The sequence below is a fragment of the Lonchura striata genome, chromosome 28 (assembly GCF_050655825.1).
Source record: "Lonchura striata isolate lonStrDom1 chromosome 28, ASM5065582v1, whole genome shotgun sequence".
Classification (NCBI taxonomy): Eukaryota; Metazoa; Chordata; class Aves; order Passeriformes; family Estrildidae; genus Lonchura; species Lonchura striata.
In genome coordinates, this window is record NC_140730.1 from 1,912,523 (window position 1) to 1,934,285 (window position 21,763).

General features: G+C 64.7%; 3 protein-coding genes across 5 annotated transcripts; 2 read left to right on the forward strand and 1 right to left on the reverse strand.

Annotated features, from left to right (window-relative positions):
• The first annotated feature begins 750 nt into the window (after positions 1–750).
• Positions 751–6,507, forward strand: CREB3L3 (cAMP responsive element binding protein 3 like 3). Its single transcript, XM_021545108.3, has 10 exons — positions 751–2,009; positions 2,823–2,947; positions 3,056–3,311; positions 3,705–3,820; positions 4,073–4,204; positions 4,282–4,388; positions 4,514–4,582; positions 4,665–4,749; positions 5,181–5,277; positions 5,464–6,507. The coding sequence occupies exons 1-10, from the start codon at positions 1,994–1,996 to the stop codon at positions 5,802–5,804; spliced, it is 1,344 nt and encodes a 447-aa protein (XP_021400783.3). The 5' UTR covers positions 751–1,993; the 3' UTR covers positions 5,805–6,507.
• A 132-nt stretch (positions 6,508–6,639) lies between these two features.
• On the reverse strand, positions 6,640–12,434 carry SIRT6 (sirtuin 6). 2 transcript variants are annotated; one of them, XM_085562203.1, is made up of 8 exons: positions 12,346–12,434; positions 10,818–10,945; positions 10,387–10,554; positions 9,088–9,147; positions 8,256–8,351; positions 7,942–8,022; positions 7,737–7,860; positions 6,640–7,055 (listed from the first exon to the last, which is right to left on the reverse strand). In XM_085562203.1, the coding sequence occupies exons 1-8, from the start codon at positions 12,409–12,411 to the stop codon at positions 6,747–6,749; spliced, it is 1,032 nt and encodes a 343-aa protein (XP_085418329.1). In that variant the 5' UTR covers positions 12,412–12,434; the 3' UTR covers positions 6,640–6,746. The 2 variants fall into 2 exon arrangements, with proteins under 2 accessions (XP_085418329.1, XP_077644967.1); XM_077788841.2 differs by having other exon boundaries at positions 10,372–10,554.
• Positions 12,435–14,254: 1,820 nt separating this feature from the next.
• ANKRD24 (ankyrin repeat domain 24) lies at positions 14,255–21,626 on the forward strand. 2 transcript variants are annotated; one of them, XM_077788826.2, is made up of 19 exons: positions 14,255–14,395; positions 16,411–16,541; positions 16,624–16,712; positions 17,009–17,073; positions 17,392–17,449; positions 17,527–17,597; positions 17,780–17,886; positions 17,963–18,150; positions 18,330–18,358; positions 18,456–18,548; positions 18,721–18,825; positions 18,938–18,982; positions 19,102–19,200; positions 19,276–19,348; positions 19,444–19,565; positions 19,645–20,784; positions 21,021–21,158; positions 21,232–21,297; positions 21,421–21,626. In XM_077788826.2, the coding sequence occupies exons 1-19, from the start codon at positions 14,360–14,362 to the stop codon at positions 21,496–21,498; spliced, it is 2,733 nt and encodes a 910-aa protein (XP_077644952.2). In that variant the 5' UTR covers positions 14,255–14,359; the 3' UTR covers positions 21,499–21,626. The 2 variants fall into 2 exon arrangements, with proteins under 2 accessions (XP_077644952.2, XP_031363035.3); XM_031507175.3 differs by lacking the exon at positions 14,255–14,395 and adding an exon at positions 15,273–15,457.
• Positions 21,627–21,763: the final 137 nt, after the last annotated feature.

A 21,763-nucleotide genomic window follows, 5' to 3' on the forward strand; every position in this document is an offset into this window, starting at 1 on the left:
CTCCGTGGGGCGGGACCGGGGGCTCCGTGGGGCGGGACCGGAGCTCCGTGGGCTCCGTGGGGCGGGACCGGGGGCTCCGTGGGGCGGGACCGGGGGCTCCGTGGGGCGGGACCGGAGCACCATCGGGCGGAACCCGGAGCTCCTTGGGCTCCGTGGGGCGGGACCCGGAGCTCTGTGGGGCGGGACCGAGGGAGCTCTGTGGGGCGGGACCCGGAGCTCCGTGGGTTCCGTGGGGCGGAACCGGGAGCCCTGTGGGGCGGAACCGGGAGCTCCGTGGGGTGGGACCAGGAACTCCATGGGGCGGGACCGGGGTCTGTCCGTGGGGCGGGACCGGCGGCTCCGGGAGGGCGGGGCCCCGCGGCGGCAAAAGGGGCGGGGCCTAAGAGCGCGGAGAAACGCGCGCGGCTTGGCGAAGTCTCGCGAGATCTCTCTGAGGGGAGCAGCGGCCGGCGGCCGTGGCGGAGGTTCCCGCCCGGGGGGCTCCGGCTGTGCGGACCGAACGTTAATTAAATCATCGCTAATTAGCGCCCCAGCAGCGGGCAGCAGCCCCGCCTGCTCTGCTCACCCCATCCATGCCCGATGCCAGGCGCCGGGACCCCCGAGGCTCCTCATGAGGGGCCGCGAGCAGCCGCGGCTGGCGGCAGCGGCGGCGCCCTTTGCCCGGTCCCGGACGGGTGGATGGGGCCATAAACAGGGAGCAGCCGCCGCCTGCTCGGGCAGAGGCCGTGGCGGGGCCGATAAGGGGCCGTGGCCTTGTCCCCTGGGCCGCACGGAGCCTTCGTCAGCGCCGTGCCCTCCGTGCGCCCGGAGCCGCCGGGGCGGCGGCAGCTGCGTGCTGCTGGTGTCCCTCAGTGCGAGGGGGATGAAGGCTCGGCACAGCGAGGCCGCCCCAGACAGCCACGGAATCTGCGTGGGGATGGATTTTAAACACATCCCATTCCACCCCTGCCATGGCAGGGACATCTTCCACCGTCCCAGGCTGCTCCAAGCTGGTCTTGGGCACTGCCAGGGATCCAGGGGCAGCCACAGCTGCTCTGGGCACCTGCGCCAGGGCCTGCCAGAGAACAGTTGCTGCCCAATATCCCATCTATCCCTGCCTCTGGCACTGGGAAGCCATTCCCTGTGTCCTGTCCCTTGTCCAAAGTCCTTCTCCAGTTCCCTTGGAGCAATCCCTTGGGCATTCCAAGTGCTGTTATCCCCATTCCCATGCCCTGGGTGCTGTTATCCCCCATTCCCAGTGCTGTTATCCCCCATTCCCACTGCCATGATCCGATCCCCCATTCCCAGTGCCATGATCCCCCATTCCCAGTGCCATGATCCCCCAATCCCAGTGCTGTTATTCCCAACCCCAGTGCTGTTATTCCCATTCCCAGTGCCGTTATCCCTGTTCCCGTTCCCCCCTCAGGTCCTCCTTGTGCCCTCCCTATTATCCCCATTTCCATTCCCAATATCCCATCCATCCCTGCCCTCTGTCCATGGGAAGGCATTCCCTGTGTCCTGTCCCTCCATCCCTTGTCAATGGTCTTTCTCCAGGGAGAGCCAGAGGGCACCAAGTTTTTTTTTGATAAGCCATAAGAGGTAGAGCCCAAGCAAACATCCCCGGATATTGCACACATCGAATGTGATTAATCCCCAGACGTCTGAAAAAAGGGAAACTGTCCCCAAAAGTGGGTGAAGGTTCATGGACAATTATAGCACCTGGACTTCGCCCGGCAGCCCCGGCCCCTCCTGCCCCGCTTGGCAGAGGAGCACAACAACATTTGGCTAATGAGTTACGGGTCCAGCCCCGGGGTGGCCCTGCCATCTCACTCTGACAGCCCCAATCAGGGCTGGGACATTTTGCAATCTGGGATATTATTTCTGTGCAGTTGGAGTTTAAACTTTGCCATTCGGGCCAGGGAATCACAAAGGAGGAGGAAGAGGAGGAGGGTGAAGGCCGGGCTTGTTGTCTACCGCGCTCCCCTGTGCTCAGAGAGGGTTGAGAGGACAATCTATGGCATCTCCCTCAGGTATGTCCCGGCTGTCACCACTCAACAAGACCCCATGGGGCCATCAGGATTCTCTGAGAGGACTCAGAGTGAAGGACAGGGTGCAATAAAGCCCCGTGTCCACCTTGGCCAGACAAATGTCAAGCAGTGACAGCTGTCCCCAGCTGGTTTGGAGGACACTTGAGTCAGTTGGGTGGCTGGTGGGTTGGTTGGTTGGTCAAGCAGGCAGAGTTGACTGGTCAGTGCATTGGTCAGTGGGCTGGTCATTTGGGCAGTCCATCCATTGGTCACTTGGCCAACAGGTTGACCATTCGGTCTGTCTCTTGATCACTTCATTGACTGACTGGTCAACCGGTTGGTCAGTGGATCAGCTGGTTGGGTAGCTGGGATGTCAGTTGGCTGATTGGCCAGTTGGGCTAGTGGTCAGCTGGCCCAGTGGCTCTGAGCCCAGGGTCTAGCAGTGAGGGACTGAGTCCCCTCCCTGGGGTGACTGGTGGCCACAGTCCCCTGCCCTCCACTTGCCACCCAGAATGATTAACCAGCCCTTCCAGCACGGTCACCTCCAGGAGGGAACCCCCTGGCTGGGCAGCTCTGGGTGGAAAATTGGAGGATTTGGGAACTTCAGCTGCTGGAAGGAGCGGGGGACACTGCCATGCCTGGAGTCCCCACATCCTGTCCACCTGTAGGGCTTTTCCAGGTGAATCCCAACATGCCCCTGCCCCCTCCCAGCTGCCCCATGACTCGAGGTGTCCCTGGGGCCCTGCAGCTCACGTGGGGGTGGCTCTGGGGGGTACCACGGGGCCTGGGCTGGACAATGACCCTGCCACCCCACAGCCATGGCCTCCAGCGCGGGCAGCCTCGAGAGCCTGGACCTGCTGGATCTCCTCTTCGACCTCCAGGACGGGATCCTGCGTGAGGTGGAGCTGGGCTCGCCGCCGGGAGCCTGGCCCCAGGACAGGGTGAGCCGGGCCCGGACCCCGCCCCGCCTCGGCCCTGCTGGGTGACAGCCCTGGGATGTCACAGCCCGGGGGATGGGTGCTCCTGGTGACGGTGCCGTGTCCCCACAGCGTGCCCCGGACAGCAAGGACTTCCTGAGCTCCGTCCTGGGCTCCGGGGACTCGGTGTCGGACTCGCCCAGCTGGTCCCCGGCCACCAGTGACAGCGGGGTGTCCGAGGACCCCCCCTCTGACCAGCATGACAGCCCCCCCCGGAGCTGTGATGGGGGTCCCCAAGAGGTCCTGTACCCCTACACCGACCCCTGCCAGGCCCAGCCCCTCCCGGCGGGGTCTGGGGTCCTGCAGCCTGAGGTCTCCATCGACCTGGGTGAGCCACACTGGGAAAGGACCGGGCTGGGGGCACTGGAGGGACTGGGGACACTGGGGAGCTGAGAGCAGTGGGGGAGGTGGGGGACTGTGAGGAAATTAAGGAGGCTGGGAGAAACTGGAAAGAACTGGGAGGTCTGGTGGGCTAGGGAGGAGATGGGGAGAGTGTGGAGAGCTTGGGAACTGGGGTGAACTGGGCAGGTGAACCAGTCGGTGTTGGGGGGGGACTAGGGCAGGACCAGAGGGACAGTTTGGGGGGACAGAGTCAGGGGCATGGGTTGGGCAGCAAGTCACCCTGGTTCTGGAGCCATGGCAGGAGGAGGGTCCTGCAGTGGGGACACTGGGGACAGTGGGGACACAGCACTGTTGACAGCTCTGCTCTGCCCTCACTCAGACATGTGGCACCCCGGGTTCTTCCTGGAGGAGAGCCAGGACCTGCCTGTGGTCCCCCCACCTGCATCCTGTGCCCTCACTGTCAAGGACCTGCTGCTCTCTGGCAGCTCTGACAATGTGAGTCCCTGTCTCTGTGTCCCCAACACTCCCTGTCCCCAGCCCTGTCCCTCCCTGGACCCTGATCATCCCCCATTCCCATCCCCATCCCTCCCCATCCCCACACTTGTTCCCTTCCCCTTCCTGGTCCTTGTCTACAATCCCTGTCCCTTCCCGGCCCAAGGCACCTTCACCGTGGTCCCAGCCAGGGTCCTTGGGGCCAGGTGGGAGCTGACCCCCACCCAAAGGTGTCACCATTCCATGTTCCCGCAGCAGCCACAGGCTCCTGGCTCCCTGCTCCGGCCGAGCCAGGGCCACTTCCAGGAGCTGGTGCTGACGGAGGACGAGAAGAAGCTGCTGTTGAAGGAGGGGGTGACCCTGCCCACGCAGCTGCCCCTCACCAAGGTGGGTGCCAGGACACCTGGGAAGGTGTGGGGTGGGGGTCCCAGCCCTGGTGGCCCTGACCCCCCGTGTCTCCCCAGTACGAGGAGCGGGTGCTGAAGAAGATCCGGAGGAAGATCCGGAACAAGCAGTCGGCTCAGGAGAGCCGCAAGAAGAAGAAGGAATACATTGATGGGCTGGAGAGCAGGTACAGAGCCCAGCCCCTCACCTGGGCATGCTGACACACCAAGCCCCAGGGTGGCACCCTGGGCACTCTGCTCCTTGCCAGCCCCCCCAGCTGTCCCCTGACCCATGCTGCTCTCCCTGGCCCAGGATGTCGGCATGCACGGCCCAGAACCAGGAGCTGCAGAGGAAAGTCCTGCACCTGGAGAAGCAGAACTCGTAGGTGTTCCCGGCGCGGGATGGGGACAAGGTGGGGTGGGAAATGTTGGCAGGGAAGCTCATGGGCTCTCCCTGTTCCCAGATCTCTCCTGGAGCAGCTGAAGAAGCTCCAGGCCATGGTGGTTCAGTCGAGCAACAAGGCAGCACAGACAGGGACCTGCCTGGCGGTGCGTGGGGCCTCCAAACCCTGGGAGCCATGGAAATGGGCTGGGAGGGAGGGACGGATGGATGGATGGATGGATGGATGATGGATGGATGGATGGATGGATGATGGATGGATGGATGATGGATGGATGGATGGATGGATGGATGGATGGATGGATGGATGATGGATGGATGGATGGATGATGGATGATGGATGGATGGATGGATGGATGATGGATGATGGATGGATGGATGATGGATGGATGGATGATGGATGGATGGATGGATGATGGATGGATGGATGGATGGATGGATGGATGGAGGTGCACTGGTAGGACATGAAGCAAAAGGGAGGGATGGAGGAATAGATGCACTCCTGGGTCTGCCACGAGCTGTGACCCAGCTCCTGGTTCCTCTCCTCTGCTGTGCTCAGTGATGTCCTCTCTGTCCCCAGGTCCTGCTGCTCTCCTTCACCCTCATTGTCTTCCCCTCCATCAGCCCCTTCGCCTCCAGCAAGGCCGAGGCAAATGGTGACTTCAGGCCAGTACGAGGTGAGGGCTGAGCTGGGGCTGAGCTGGGGCTGTGCTGAGCTGTGCCAGGGCTATGCTGAGCTGTGCCAGGCTGTGCTGAGCTGTGCCAGGGCTGTGCTGAGCTGTGCCAGGCTGTGCTGAGCTGTGCCAGGGCTGTGACAGACCCTCAGGGCCCTGGCCCAGGCCCTGACCCTCGGTGGGGCTCAGTTTTCTCCAGGTCCCTGCACAACGCCGCCGCCTCCCGCGTGGTTCACACCCAGCCCCAGGCCGGGGATGAGAAGCCCCCGGAGCCGCTGTGGTCGGAGCCCCTGCAGGAGACCCCCGAGACCCTGCACGAGGCTTTGCAGAGCACATTCCCAGCACTCCCAGACAAAGGGTCCCTCCAGAATGACACCTTGGCCACCGAGGGGCTGAGCCACGAGGACGGGGACCAGGCCGACGCTGTGCCAGGGGGTGGCTCTGCGCCACACCCGGCGCTGGCATCCCTGGCGTGGTCCGAGCCGGGGCACGGCCGGCCCGCGGTGCTGGAGCCAGCGGAGGAGCTTTAGGCAGAGCAGGAGCACGGGGGTGCCATGGGGTGACAGCACCTCATCCCTACGGGACACGCCCTCGGGGGGACCCCTCCGGGATCTGCCTCCGGATGCTGGACCTGCTTGGCTTTGCTTGGATTCTGTGAACTGGGAAGAGGAGACCGGTTCCCACTGGCCTTACTGGGAGGGAAGGGGCTGCTCCTGCCCCCCTGGCACAGTGGGAGTTGTGGAAGGGACCTGGGGTCACTCAGGATGGGGCTGAGGAAGCAGGAGGGGCCCTGGCCTGGTTGGCTGCTGATGGTGCATCTTGGCTATGGTTGGTTTTGCTCTTGGTTTTGTTTTGGTTTTAGAATTTTATTTTCATCTCTAAATATAAGATATTTTGGAAAAAATCCACCTGCTGTAGTTTAAGAGGGGGTGATCTACAAGGTTTCAAGGAGCCCTGGGCCAGGGGGACCTCAAGCCCAGCTGCCATGAGGGGCCCGGGAGAGGGGGGACACACGGCCATGCCCAACCTGGAGCTGGGGCCAGGGCACCCTCCCACAGCTCCCAGCCCCCAGTCCAACTGGGATGCAGCCAGCACCAGTCCCCTTCCATGACCAAGTGACATGGAATTACAGAGTCATGGAATGGTTTGGGTTGGAAGGGACCTTAAAGCCACCCAGTGCCACCCCTGCCATGGGCAGGGACACCTTGCTGTGTCCCAGGCTGCTCCAACCTGGCCTTGGACATTTCCAGGGATCCACGGGCAGCCACAGCTGCTCTGGGAATTCCATTCCAGGGCCTCACCACCCTCACAGGGAAGAATTCCTCTATGCAAGGCCCTCCCTAGGCCCGTGGGTGCTCCGCGAGCCACAATTCAAGTATGTTTAATACTGACATAAAAAAAGGGACAATATTTAAGGGTATAAAAAAAAGTCGGTAGGAAAAGCAGCCCAGGTGAGACAGGGACAGTCCAGGTCAGGTGAGGAGAGGCTCCACCTTCATCTTCTTCACCGGCGTTGGCCCCGTGTCCGGGCTGGGACGCTCCTGCTTGAGCCCGTCACGGCGCTCCAGCGGCGCGCTCCCGGCACACGGCGCTGCCGTGCCGTTGTGCTGGCCCTGGGGCTCCTCCTTCAGCCGCCCCTGCAGCTGCTCGCCCTTGGCCAGCTCGGCGCTCTCCACCACCACCGGCCCCGTCCACTCGGGCACCTCCAGCCCCAGGTGCTTCATCAGCTTGGTCATCACCTCGTCGACGTAGCCGTGGATGCGCAGGTCGGCCTGGCGGTCCTGGACAGCAGGGACACGGCTCAGGGGACAAACGGCCCCTCCCAGGGACACGGCGATGTCCCTCATGTGTCATTCCCAAAGGGACATCAGCTGGCCCTGGGGCTCTGCTGGGGCGTGGGCTGGAGCCACACCTGGGGATGGGGACACAGGGACAGAGTGTGACGGGCACAAGGGAGCTCTGCTGACATCCCAGGAACCCCCAGCTCTGGGCATTAAAGACTTTGGACAATTGGGGCACCAACATCTGAGCAGGAACCGAGCAGGAACCGAGCATGCCCTCCACGGGTTCCATGTGTGTGGCCCTTCCATTGGGCTGTAAACCCTGGGAGGACACAGCAGGCTCCAGGCTGAGCTTTCACTCTGCTCCTAAGACTAGCTTGGACAGGGCTTGGAGCAGCCTGGGATAGTGGAAGGTGTCCCTGCCCATGGGAGAGGGAATAAGATGAGCTTTAAGGTTCCTTCCAACCCAGCCCTTTCCATGACTCTAATATTTACCTGCCATCTCTACGTGTTTAGCAGGAGTTGCAGGTTTAAACCCTCCAACCCAGGACTCTCAGCCTGTTTGACTGCTAAGAGAGGCCACCTGGGAGGGGACAACGTGCAGGGACAAACTTGAGATGGGCCTGGAACAGGGGACAGCAGGGGAAGGGAGCAGTGCAGAGCTACGGGACGCTCACTCACGTGTTTGGTTGCTTGGAGGTTGACGATGACCAACTTCCCTCCTCTCTTCTTGGTGATCAGTGGGAGGTTCCCGCTGGGTTTGATCTGCAGAGAGGTCCCCAGCGTGATGGAGAGATCAGCTTTCCTGCAGGGAGGAGGAGAAATCCAGAATCAGGGCATGGATGGGTGGGAAGAGGCTGTTCCCCTCCTGAGCAGGTGTCAGTACCTGCAGGCTTCATCTGCCAGTGTCAGGTCACGGTCAGGCAGGGAATCTTCCCAATCCAGAATAGTGTCTCGTAACTTCCCTCTGGAAAACACACACAGGGACCATAGTTTTCCTTGGAAAAGGCAGGAGAACAGGCAGCAGAGCTGCCCTGGCAGAGGGGACAACGACCAGAGCCTGTCCCACCCTCCCTGTCCCCACACTGTGAAGGGGTGGAGAGCACCCAGAGAGATCTTCCTGCACCTTGGGCTGCTTCTCCCACATCTGAGGGGCTGTGGGGTCATCCCCCCATCCCACATCCCCGGGGGGATCCCCACCTGCAGGCCCGCAGCCCCCGGGCCTTGGTGACGCTGCAGAGGCGGCCGGTGGGCTTGAGCCCCATGCTGCCCACGACGGCGTCGCGCACGTACTGCCTGCGGAGACACGGAGCGCTCAGCGAGGGGCTGAGTGCCCAGCACGGCCTGGCATGGCCACCCCAGCTTCTCCCTGGCATGGCAACCCCAGCCCAGCTTCCCCTGGGATGGAGATCCCAGCCCGGCTTCCCCCTGGGATGGAGATCCCAGCCCAGCTTCCCCCTGGGATGGAGATCCCAGCCCGGCTTCCCCTGGGATGGAGACCCCAGCCCAGCTTCCCCCTGGGATGGAGATCCCAGCCCAGCTTCCTCTGGGATGGAGACCCCAGCCCAGCTTCCCCCTGGGATGGAGACCCCAGCCCAGCTTCCCCCTGGGATGGAGACCCCAGCCCAGCTTCCCCCTGGGATGGAGATCCCAGCCCAGCTTCCCTCTGGGATGGAGACCCCAGCCCGGCTTCCCCTGGGATGGAGATCCCAGCCCAGCTTCCCCTGGGATGGAGATCCCAGCCCGGCTTCCCCTGGGATGGAGATCCCAGCCCGGCTTCCCCCTGGGATGGAGACCCCAGCCCAGCTTCCTCTGGGATGGAGACCCCAGCCCAGCTTCCTCTGGGATGGAGATCCCAGCCCGGCTTCCCCCTGGGATGGAGATCCCAGCCCAGCTTCCCCTGGGATGGAGATCCCAGCCCAGCTTCCCCCTGGGATGGAGACCCCAGCCCAGCTTCCCCTGGGATGGAGATCCCAGCCCAGCTTCTCCCTGGGGTGGAGATCCCACCCAAGCCCCCCCAGGACTCACGTACTTCCCACATTTCACGCACTCTTCCACAAACATGTTCCCATGGAGCTCGGCCAACTTGTCCCTGTGGGAGAAAGGCACAGGTGAGCTGGGGAAGGGTGGGGAGTCCTGGGGGAACCCCACCTCCTCCCCAGGAACCTCGGGGGCTTCCCTGCATTCCAGCTCTGCCAGGTGATGGGCTCATCCCCAACAGGGACTCAGGAAGGGACAGCAGGTCCCGGCCTTTTAATTTCAGTGTTTCCATCTGGTTGCAGCTCCTGACCCACTCAAATCTTTGCTCCTGGGAGCACCCAGATCTTTGTTGTTTCTCCAGCACCCAACATTCCTGTCTGTCCCTGTGCTCTTCCAGCCCTCTGACACCTGTTTTTCCTAAAATCCCCCTCAGGCTCAGAGCAGAAGCCAGAGGAAGACGCGGCCGTGCTCTCCCTATTTTCCTCAGAGCCCCACGCTCACTGGGAACTTCCTCCAGGCTGCGTGAGACAGGACTGACTTGATTTCCCCCAGTTTGGCCCCAGTTCAGCTTCCTCAAGCACAGGTTTCACTTGGGAGGCAGAGCTGGGCTGAACTGAACAGGAGCCAGTGGCTCCAGGCTGTGGGAGCACCATGGAATTCTGTGATCATTCCCTACTGCTTTTCCCATGGTTGTTTGGATTAAACAGACAAACAAGGGGCTGGGAGCAGGGCCCAGGACTTGGGGCTTGTAATGACAGGAAATGCCCTGGAGGCAGCTCTGGCTGAAGGTGTTTGTGAGAGGCACCTTCTCCAAGGACACATGGATGCTCCTCACTCACATCCTGACTCATAAAATCACAGAATGAGTTGGGTTGGAAAGGACTTTAAAAGATCAACCCCCCTGCCACGGGCAGGGACACCTCCCACTGTCCCAGGCTGCTCCAAACCCCATCCAGCCTGGCCCTGACTGCTCCCAGGGATCACAGAATATCCTGAGCTGGAAGGGATCCACAAGGATCACTGAGTTCAACCCCTGGCCCTGCACAGACACCTGCACAGGGGAATGAGATGGGCTTTAAGGTGCCCCCCAACCCAAACCATTCTGGGATTCCATAATTCCATAATCTCTGTTTTTTCTATGCACAAACAGCACCTGGAAACATTTCTAGACAGCAACATCCAAGGCTGATTTGATTCCAAGACCCTCTGGAACAGCACCAGAACCTCTCCCCTCTAAATTCCAGCTGGTTTATCCCTTTCCAGCTTCCACTCCCTGTATCAGAGAGGGCAGAGATTCCTTGGGAATGAAACCCCCCGTGTGGGGCTGGGAAGGTACCGTGGGAATCCTGACCGCACGTGCAGGCCGTCCACGTTCTGGCTGACCAGGAATTTCAGGATTCCCACTCTCTGCAGCCCCAGCAGCGCCATGTGAGTCTTGGAGGGCCTGGCATTCTCGAAGGTGGTGTCGAATTTTGGGGAGAGCCCTTTTTCTTCCATAGTCCAGACACCATTGGGACCCCTGGAAAGAGCAGGAAGGGAGAGCTCAGGCTCCAGGTGTCCCATCCATGGGAGCAGAGCTCATGGATCAGCAGGATTCTGAGGGTTGATGCAAACAATGTGGGGATTCTGTGGCAACAGCTGAGATGTGCAAGAGGGAAAATGGTGTTTGCAGCTGGATCCAGGACGGACAGCAGGAATGGGGCGGGTCTGGGATAAATCAGAGCTTTCCATGAAGGAAGATGGACCTGGAGGAGGTGCCACCCTGCCAGCCCTCGGACTTACCTGAAGTCAGGGATGCCCGAGGCCGTGCTGATCCCTGCTCCTGTGTGGAACACCACATGGGAGGAGCTCCGGATCAGCTCTGCCAGCTCCTGCACCTTCCGCTCCAGCTCCTCCGGAGGGTCAAAAATCTGGGAAAACACAAAAACCAGCATGGGATGGAGAGATGTGGGCATGGATTATATGGGGAAGGAATCCTTCCCTGTGAGGGTGGGGAAGCGCTGGAATGGATTTCCCAGAGCAGCTGTGGATGCTCCTGGATCCCTGGGATGTCCAAGGCCAGCCTGGACAGGGCTTGGAGCAACCTGGAATAGTGGAAGGTGTCCCTGCCATGGCAGGGGTGGCACTGGATGATCCTTCAGGTCTCTTCAACCCAAACCATTCTGGGATTCCATGATTCTAAAAGCCCAGTAACCCACAATTCTTCCTTATCCATGAATGATTTTGCATTCCTTAAGGACAGAAACATTTAATAGGAGAGACTCCACGCTGCCTGGAGCATCTCGCTGCAGGGACAGGGCTGGGAACTCCCAGCACCAACAGGGAGTTTGCTGGCTCTGGCTGGCAGCTGGCCCAGGCTGGGCTCCAGGAGCGACCCGGGGCCACCCCACATGTGCCCCACTGTCACCAGCAGTGCCACCAGCTCTGGGGACAGGGCAGGGCCGAGGGACAGCGAGGGACACCAGATGCTGGTTTGGGCATGGGATTTAATTCCTGAGACACTTCTCCAGCCCTATCTCTGGGGACAGGGACGAGGACAGGACCCTGTGTGTCCCTGTCCCCTCACCATCCCCTGGGCTCAGGACGGGCTGCAGTGTCCCTGTGGCTCCCCTCAAACCTCGTTTTAGGCTTCCCAAACTGCTGGGGCTCAGGGGGGACACGGAGGGAGCCAAGGGGGCTGTGGGGGCAGAAGGAAGGACCAGGGTGGGGTCAGGGAGGCCATGGAAGGGGACATGGAGAGGGGACATGGAGAGGGGACATGGAGAGGGGACAAGGAGAGGGGATATGGAAGGGGACATGGAGAGGAGACATGGAGAGGAGACATGGAAGGGGACACGGAGAGGGAATATGGAGAAGGGACATGGAAGGGGACACGGAGAGGGAATATGGAGAAGGGACATGGAAGGGGACATGGAAAGGGACATGGAGAAGGGACATGGAAGGGGACATGGAAGGGGACATGGAAGGGGACATGGAGAAGGGACATGGAAGGGGACATGGAGAAGAGACATGGAAGGGGACATGGAGAAGGGACATGCAAGGGGACACAGAGAGGGGCCGAGGGAGCCGGGGGCGGCCTGGGGGGACATGAGGGGGACCAGGGAGCCATGGGGTGTCGGGGACAGGCACCCAGGGAAGGGGGACGGGGAGGGAGCCGCAGGATGCGCTCGGGACACACGGCGGGCTCGGTGCCCGCTGGGTTCCCGAGGCCGCGGTTGCCATGGGGACGCGGCGGGCCCGCGGGAGGCCCGGCGGGCGGGCGGGGGCTGCCCCGGGCGGGCGGGGACGGCCCCGGCGGTGCCGCGCTCACCTCGGGGAGGCCGCACTTGCCCTTGTCCGAGTACGGGGACAGCCCGGCCGCGTAGCTCACCGCCATCGGCGCGGCCGCCGCGCGGCGGAAGAGCCGGGAGGGGCCGGGCCGCGGGACCGCCCCGCGCCGCCGCCGCCATCTTGGAGCCGGGCAGGGCGGGGCCGCCCCGCGCCGCCGCCGCCATCTTGGAGCCGGGCAGGGCGGGGCCGGGGGACCGCCCCGCGCCGCCGCCGCCATCTTGGAGTCGGGCAGGGCGGGGCTGCCCTCAGCGCGGCCGGGGCCGACCGGGACTGCCCGGGACCGACCGGGACTGACCCGGGACTGACCGGGACTGCCCGGGACCGACCGGGAGTGACCGGGAGTGACCCGGGACTGACCGGGACTGACCCGGGACCGACCGGGAGTGACCCGGGACTGACCGGGAGTGACATGGGACTGAATCGGGACTGACCCGGACCGCCCGGGAGTGACCGGGACTGACCCGGAGTAACATGGGACTGAACCGGGACCGCCCGGGACTGACCGGGACCGCCCGGGACTGACCGGGAGTGACCGGGACTGCGGGACACTGCCCCGACATTGACCCGGGACTGACCCGGGACTGCCCGGCACTGAACCAGGAGTGACCGGGACTAACCGGGAGTGACCCGGGACTGACCGGGACCGCCCGGGAGTGACCGGGACTGAACCGGGACTGACCCAACACTGCCCCGGGACTGCCCGGGACTGCCCCGACATTGCCGGACACTGCCCCACCTGCACTGAACCCCTGCCCGGGGGGACACAGGATGGGCAGGGGTGCCAGGGATGGACAAGAGGTGCCACCAAGAGCAGGGGATGCCAAGGAAGGAAGGAAGGAGGGACAGGGGGTGCTGGCAAGGGCAGGAGTGCCAGCGCAGAGCAGTGGCTACCAGGGAAGGACAGGGCGTGCTGACAAAGGCCGGGATGGCAGGGAAGGACAGGGGTGCCAGGGAAGGACAGGGGTGCCAGGGAGGAGCAGGGGTGCCAGGGAAGGACAGGGGTGCCAGGGAGGGACAGGGGTGCCAGGGAGGATCAGGGGTGCCAGGGAAGGACAGGGGTGCCAGGGAAGGACAGGGGTGCCAGGGAAGGACAGGGGTGCCAGGGAGGAGCAGGGGTGCCAGGGAGGGACAGGGGTGCCAGGGAAGGACAGGGGTGCCAGGGAGGAGCAGGGGTGCCAGGGAAGGACAGGGGTGCCAGGGAGGAGCAGGGGTGCCAGGGAAGGACAGGGGTGCCAGGGAGGAGCAGGGGTGCCAGGGAAGGACAGGGGTGCCAGGGAAGGACAGGGGTGCCAGGGAAGGACAGGGGTGCCAGGGAGGAGCAGGGGTGCCAGGGAGGGACAGGGGTGCCAGGGAAGGACAGGGGTGCCAGGGAGGAGCAGGGGTGCCAGGGAAGGACAGGGGTGCCAGGGAGGAGCAGGGGTGCCAGGGAAGGACAGGGGTGCCAGGGAGGAGCAGGGGTGCCAGGGAGGGACAGGGGTGCCAGGGAAGGACAGGGGTGCCAGGGAGGAGCAGGGGTGCCAGGGAAGGACAGGGGTGCCAGGGAGGAGCAGGGGTGCCAGGGAGGGACAGGGGTGCCAGGGAGGAGCAGGGGATGCTGACAAGAACACGAGGTGCTGGCAGAACCAGGGGCTGCCAGGGTGGGGAAGGGGATGTCAGGTCAGGACAAGAGGTGCCACCAAGGGCGGGGGGTGTTTGGGATGGGCAAGGGGTGCCAACCATCAGAGCCCAGCCCTCCCCAGCACCCCAGGCCGTGTCCCTTGTCCCCAAACACGGCCCGGCCCGGCCCCCCCGCCTGCCCGGGGCTGTAACCGCAGCCGCGGCCGTAACACAATCCCCGGCTCCGGTTCCCGGCTGCGGGCGCTGCGCTGGGAACGCCAGGACGGGCTGGGAGCAGCGGGACCGGGGGCGCTGAGCTGTCCCCAGGCAGGGACAGACCCTCCTGGAGCGTGGCCATCCCTCCCGAGCAGCTGCCACGGGGCTGAGGCTGAGCCACCATGAAGAGCCTGAAGGCCAAGTTCAAGAAGGCAGATGTGAGTGCCATCCCTGGGGACATGGGGACACGGTGACCTGCTGCAGGGTGTCTGTGGGGACACGGGGATCTGCCCTGGGACATGAGGACCTGGAGATTTCCCCCAGGATGTCCCCAGTGTCACAGGGACACGGGGACCTGCCCTGGGACACGGAGTGGTCGCTCACAACGGGGACAGCAGTCCTACAGAAGTTGGCACTGCCACTCTGGCTGGTGGGATCGAGCCCCCAGTGCACCCCCTGTGCTCCCAGAGCCATCGCTGGGAGTGGGGCAGAGCAAAGGAGAGGGAAGCAGATCCCAGGTCCCCTCCCTGTCCCCCTCCTGGGGACAAGTGCCACTTTGCCAGCTGCCACAGCCCGTGGAACCAGCCTGTCGATGCTCCTCAATTATTCAGCAGCAGCCTGGCATGGGGCCGCAGAGGGCAGAGGGGGACAGCGCTGTCCCCAGTGCACTGGGAGGGACACAGGAGGGGACATGGGGACACAGCTTGAAGCCCCTCACCCGGAGTCTGTGGGACCATCCTGCTCGGGGCGCTCCATGCCTCAGTTTCCCCACACTGCCCTGGACACGTCCCTGAGAGGCTCCCGATGTCCTGCTGCCAGCGGGACTGCCCGGACAGCGTCTGGGGACCCTCTGCGTTTCGGGGTTCCTCCCTGGAGGTGTTTGGGGGGTCCCAGGTCCCCCCATCGGGGGCCGGGAGGATGCTCAGGATGCTCAGCCCTGTTTTGGGGACAGCTGGCCTCCTCCCCCCCAGCCTCTCCCGTTTTAACTGGGACCAGTCTGGGCGCCGGTCCCTGCCTGGGAGCCGCTCCGAGGCGGGATGCAGGGATGCAGGGATGCGCTGAGGAGGGAGGGAAGGAGGGAGGGCCGGGGGCGGAGGAGGCGGGTCCGGCTCCCACTGCCGCAGCCCCGGCCCCCGCCCGGGCGGCGATGCCGGAGCGCTCCGGGCTCGGGGGTGCCCGTGCCGGCCGGGGCGGGGGGCGGGGGGCGCATGGCGTCCTCCCGCCGCCTTCTGCTCAGCACCATGAAGCAGATCTGCCTTTGTGCCGCCGCCTCCTTCGCGGTACGTCCCGCTCCCCTCCCGGCTCCCCTCTGCTCGCGTCCCGCGGGCTGAGCCGTGTCCCCCCCGCCCCACCTGCACCCCACATCCCCATCCCCATCCCGGGGCTCCCCGTGTCCTCCCCATCCTGCTTTGTCCTTGCCTGGCCAGGGAGTGGGGGGAGCGGGCACCACCCTCCCAGTTTGCCAGGAGCCCTGGGAGACTGGTTTGCTCCCTGTGCCTGGTCCCACCGGGCTGGAGGGGCTCGGGGGCACCCGGCGGGCACAGGCGGGTTTGGGACAGGTGCCAGCGGCTCCCGAAAGGTGACATCCATTTCCTGCCACCGCGAGCGCAGCCAGTCGTCACGGGCTGGGGGGTGAACCCGGGACTTGCAGTCCCTGTCCTGGTCCTGTCCCACTGCGGGTCCTCCTTCGGGACAGGGAGCGCCGGGAGAGCAAATCCCAGCCAGCTGCGGTCCTGTTTTGGGGGGCACAGCGCTGTGCCCCGTTATCCCGGGAGGCTGGGGCATCCCTGGGGATCTGTTCTCGCTGCCAGCTGTGCTCGCCCTGGTTTGATCCCTTCCTCCTCCGGGAGCAAAGCAGGGCTGGGAATGGGACTCCCATGGGTTCTGACTGGGTTTAGTACTGGGATTTCAGGGTGGCAGGGGCAAACCCCTGTACAGTTGGGCTCAGTCCCAAATCCCAGCCTGGCACAGCTAAACTGGGCTGTGTCTGTAAATCCCCCACTCAGTGAGCTGCAAACTGGGGGACTGGAGGGGATTTTCATCCCAATCCCTGCTGAACTCTCCGTACCTGGGAGTGAGCTCGGAGGAGAGGGGGACAGACACGGCCACCCCCAGGGACAGGGCTGGAAGGGGCACAGCAGGGCTGGGGACAAGGAGAGCCAGCCCAGCCCAGCCCTGGGGACAGCACTGTCACAGCTGACACTGTCACAGCCTCCTCTGGGCCCTGTTGCAGAGCCAGGACTGGACCAAGAACGACGAGAAGCTGCTGCAGGCCGTGGACTACAACGATGCCGGGCGGGTCACGTCGCTCCTGCTCCGCAAAGGCCTGGTGCCCACCAAGCTGGACGCGGAGGGCAAATCCGCGTGCGTGCCAGGCCCTGCCCTGGGGACACGGCTGGGGACAGGGGACATCCTCTGAGTCCCTCAGCCCCTGGTCTCGCTGTAGGTTCCACCTGGCCGCCACGCGGGGCAATGTGGACTGCCTGGAAGCAATGCTGGCCCACGGCGTGGATGCCATGACCAAGGACAGCTCGGGTGAGGGCATGGCCACCACGTGCCCCTGCCTAATGCCATGGGCCACACAGGGCCACTGGTCATCCCCAGGTGTTGAGGATGAGGGGACAGAGGTGGTGGCCACACCTGGGGGGCTGTAAATTGTCCCAGTTTCCTAAAGGAGCTCTATTATTGCTTCATGAGCTCCTGGGGTCGTTCCCTTCCTGTTCAGCCCCGTTCCAGCAGATCCTGCTTTGTGCCTGTCTCTCTCTGTCCCCAAGCTGTCCCCTCTGGCACAGCCCTGCTGGCCATGCTCTGACCTGTTTGTCCCTTCCCAGGTTACACTGCCCTGCACTTGGCCTCCAAGCACGGCCACCCTCAGTGTGTCAGCAAACTGCTGCAGGTACAGGGAGAGGGAGGAGGGACAGAGGGAGGGAGGGAGGTGCTGTGCCAGCACGGTGTCCTCCCTGTCCTTGAACCCCCTTCCCTCACCAGTGCCAAGGCATGGTGGTTCCCAGCTCTGTGCTGCTGCCTGGCACCAGGGAGCCACAGGGGTCTGTCCCTTGTCCTTCAGCACAGCGTGGAGCCAGAGGGGGTTGGTCTGTCTGTCCCTCTTCTTCACCACACCACAGAGTCTCTCAGTCCTTCATTGTGCCACAGAGCCACTCGAGCAGTCTGTCCCTCTGTCCCCCTCCTCCCGTGACCCAGGCTCTCCCCGCAGGCCTCCTGCCCCGTGGACGTGGCCGATGGCAGTGGCCGGACCGCGCTGCACCTGGCGGGTGAGTAGGGACAGTGCCAGCCCTGTCCTGCTCACGTCCCCGTAGGGGCAGCGCTCAGCCTCTGTCCTTGTCTGCAGCTGCCAGCGGCTGCATCTCCTGCTCCGAGATCCTCTGTGACTTCAAGGCTCCCTTGAACAGCAAGGACAAGGTGGGGTCACACTACTCCTGGTCCTGCTGTGCCAGGCTGGGGCTGTCCCAAAACACAGCACCGCTTGGGGTGGGATGTGGAAATTGGGGTGGGATGTGAAAACTGAGGTGGGACGTGAAAATTGGCGTGATATCGGGAGGATCTGAGTCTCCTCTGCTCATCCTCCCCCCTGCCATGCCTAGGACGGCTCCACGCCGCTGATCCTGGCTGCCAAGATGAGCCACTCGGAGCTGTGCCGGTACCTGCTGCACCGCGGGGCCGCCGTCAACTGCCGGGACCTGCAGGGCAGGTGGGGCAGCAGGGCCGGGGCCCGGCGGCGGCCGCAGGGATGGTCCCCTCCTCACCCGCGCTCTCCCCGTGCCCAGGACAGCGCTGATGCTGGCCTGCGAGAGCGGCAGCGTGGACACCGTGGAGGTGTTGGTCAGTGCCGGTGCCCGCGTGGCCGTGGTGGACGCCACCGGCCACGACGCCGCTCACTACGGGCTGGCCACAGGCAACGTCCTCATCCAGCACCTTCTGCAGGAGGCGGCCCAGCGCCGCTCCTGGGCCAGCGGTGAGGCTGCCGGGCCGCCCCGGGCTCCCTGCCACCGTCGGACAGGGCTGGCAGAGGCTGCGGGGATGTGTCCCCTTTGCCTTGGTGTTTGGGGCTGCCTTTGCCTGTGCTGTCCCCAGCCTCTGCTCTGAGCTCTGAGCCTCTAAATCTCCCCAATTTCTCTTCGCTCTGCTCCACAGAAGAGGACTCAGCTGAGCAGACGTCGCAGGTGAGGGGCTGGTGCCCATCCCTGGAGGGTCCCCTGGCTCAGGAAGGAGGGAGGGCACTGTGGGTGTGACGTCCCCTCTGCCCTGGGGTGTCCGCAGACATCTTCGCCCAGCCAGTCATCTGTCAGGGAGAAGAGCAGCACCCCGAGGAAGAGGAAGGCCCCTCTGCCTCCCCTGGGCACCCCCAGCCAGGTGAGAAACAGGTCCCCAGGTCCCCACCTGGCCTGAGTAGCCCAAAACACTCCTCGATGAAGGATCCCCTCATTGGGGGTTGGTGCCAAAAAGCCCCCTCGGGCACACAGTGGGATTTTTGGGGTTTCCTGTGCCAGGAGTTGGACTCGATGCTTTCCGTGCTTCCCTGCAGGAGGACCGGGACGCCTACGAGGAGATCGTGCGGCTGCGGCAGGAGAGGGCCCAGTTCCTGCAGAAGATCCGGGGCTTGGAGCAGCAGGAGAAGCAGAGACGGGAGGTACCGGCTGCAGGGTCCTGGGGACATGCCACCGTGTCCCTGGGGAGCAGAGGGGACAGGGGAGATGGGGACAGCACTCACCCCTCCCTCTTTTCTCCCTGGGTCCCGCCAGCGGGCAGAGCTGGATGAGGCATCCCTGCGTTCCATGGAGAAGCAGGTGAGGCCAGGGAAGAGCCTGGAGGTGACCTCAGCTCTCCGCGGGGTCCTGGTGCTGGGAATGCCACCAGGACTCTGCCAGGAGCCAAGGGGACCCTATTCCCATACCCTGCCCTGCAGATCCGGGAGCTGGAGGAGCGGCTGGTGGCACGGGACGGGGAGAAGGAGAAGCTGGGCAAGGAAGTGGAGGCTCTGCGGAGCCGCCTGTCCTCGATGGAGGTGGGTGTGGGCAGGACACAGCTGGCAGTGCCCAGGGCTGGGCACAGGGGCATCACCTCCACCCTGCACCCCCAGAATGAGAAGGAGAACACGAGCTATGACATTGAGACGCTGCAGGACGAGGAGGGAGAGCCGCTTGAGTTCCCAGGTAGGTCTTGCCAGCCTCCCAATAACACCTCGGGGAGGTGACACTGGGCAGTGGGGGCACAGGTGGGCACCGCCCCATGTCCCTGTGCCCTGCAGGAGCGGAGATGCTGCTCTCCAAGAAGACACTGAGCCCCTCGGCCGAGGAGCTGCTGGCCACTCTCCAGGGGCAGGTGCAGTCCCTGACCGTGCAGAACAAGGAGCTGAGAGAGAAAATCCAGGCACGTCCCCCTCTGTCCATCCGTCTGTCCCTCCATTCCCTGTCCCCTGGCCCACGGTGGCCTCACGGTCTCTCGGCAGGTGCTGGAGAACTACGAGCGGGACGAGAGCAGCCCTCCTGCCCCGGGGGACGTGGTGCCCGCCAGCCTGTACCAGGCCCTGCAGCGGGAGCTGGAGCGGCTGCGGGCGCAGGGCAGGGAGGCCACGGCTCGGGCCGGAGGGGACGGGCAGCGCGCGGCCTCGGAGCCCATCCCAGAGGGAACCGCGGGGCCGCGTCCCGCCGAGGAGCCGGCCTGGGCCTGGGGCGAGTGCAAGGCAGCACTGGGCGAGCTGGGGGTGCAGACATCCTCCTCCTCCTCACCCTCGGGCGAGCGGGAGCCGGGCGCAGAGCTGGCGGAGGCACGGGCGGCCCTGAAGCGGGCGCAGACCGAGCTGGAGGAGCGGGAACGGCGACTGAAGGAGCTGCAGGCCCAGCTGCAGGCTGCGGAGGCTGCGGCCTCACCAGGAGCCTCTGCGGAGGAGGCGTCGAGGGACAAGGAAGCACTGCTGGAGCGCTGCGGGCGCGCCGAGGCCGAGGCCGAGGCGCTGCGGCGGGAGCTGGAGGCCAGGCCGAGAGCTGCGGACGCGGCGCGGCAGCGGGCGGAGGCCGAGGCGCAGCTGGCAGAGCTGGCAGAGCTGCGGGCCGCGCTGGCGCGCAGGGAGGCCGAGCTGGGCGCGCTGCGGGAGCGGCTGCGGCAGCACGAGAAGGAGGCCCCGGCGTGGCTGCAGCGGGCGCAGGCCGAGGGCTGGGTGCCCCGGGACGAGCACGCCCGCGCCACGGCGGCACTGCAGGAGCAGGCGCGGGGCCTGCGGGAGCGCCTGGCGCAGCTGGAGGCCGCGGCCGACGCCAAGGCCCGCGAGGCCGCCCGGCTGCAGGCAGAGCTGGCGGCGGCCGTGCCGCGGGCGCAGCACGAGGCGGCCGAGGCCGGGCTGCGGGCGGAGGCGGCGGCACTGGCGCAGCGGCTGCAGGAGCTGGAGCGGCGGCACGAGAAGACGTGCGAGGAGGTGTTCCGCGTGCAGCGGCAGGCGCTGTTCATGAAGAGCGAGCGGCAGGCGGCCGAGGACAGGCTGGGCGCCGCGCAGAAGCAGCTGGAGCAGGCCCAGGACGAGGCGCGGCGGCTGCGGGAGCTCCACGGCCACGCCGAGGATGCGGCACGGCTGGTCAGGGACAGGGACAGGAAGGTAGGGGACAGGGAGTCAGGAGGGGAATAGTGGCCTCGGAGCCGTACACGTGCTGTCACTGAATTTGGGTTGGGAGGGACCTTAAATGTCTTCCCATTCCACCCCCTGCCATGGGCAAGGACACTGGCCGCCACCCCAGGGTGCTCCAAGCCCTGTCCAGCCCAGCCTCGGACACTGCTGGGGATGGGGCAGCCACAGCTGCTCGGGGTAACCCGTAACCCCTGCGCCCTGTGCAGATCACGGAGCTCTCCAAGGAGGTTTTCAGGCTGAAGGAAGCTCTGAATGCTCTCCCCGAGTCGGGGGGGCCCCCACAATCGCCGCCCAACACGGCCGCGCTCCAGGCGCGGATCCGGGCGCTGGAGGAGAAGCTGGAGGTGGGTCACCTGGAGGGTTCGGGGCTCCCCCGAGCCCCCAGCCCTGTGGCCAAACCCCCTCCCTGTGCTGCAGGAGACAGAGACGAGGCACAGCAAGGTGGTGACGCTGTACCGGAGCCACCTGCTCTATGCCGTGCAGGTCAGCTGGGGACAGCTGGGGACACCGCAGTGGGGGCTGAGCCAGGTGCCAGCCCAGGGACACGCACAGAGCCTCCCTGATGTCCCCACGCCTGTGTGCCCACCAATGTCCCCTCCACCCCAGGGCCACATGGACGAGGACGTGCAGAGGCTCCTGTGCCAAATCCTGAGGATGCAGCGGCTGCAGGAGCAGGGCAGATGAGCCCCTGCCAGCACGGGTGGCACGGGGATGGGGGGACAGGTCTGTCACAGCACCCTGTGTGTCACTTTGCTTGTCACAGCACCAAGCCCACCCCCAGCACAGCAGCAATAAAGTTATTTATAGTCACACTAATGGGGTGGCTCCTCTCTGGGGGCACCGGGGTGGGCACAGGGGGCTGTGGGGACCTGGGGGGACAGCAGGGGATCCGTGCCACCATCTCCAGCCCTGCTGTCTCTTGAGGGGAGAGGTGACCATGAAGGGAGGG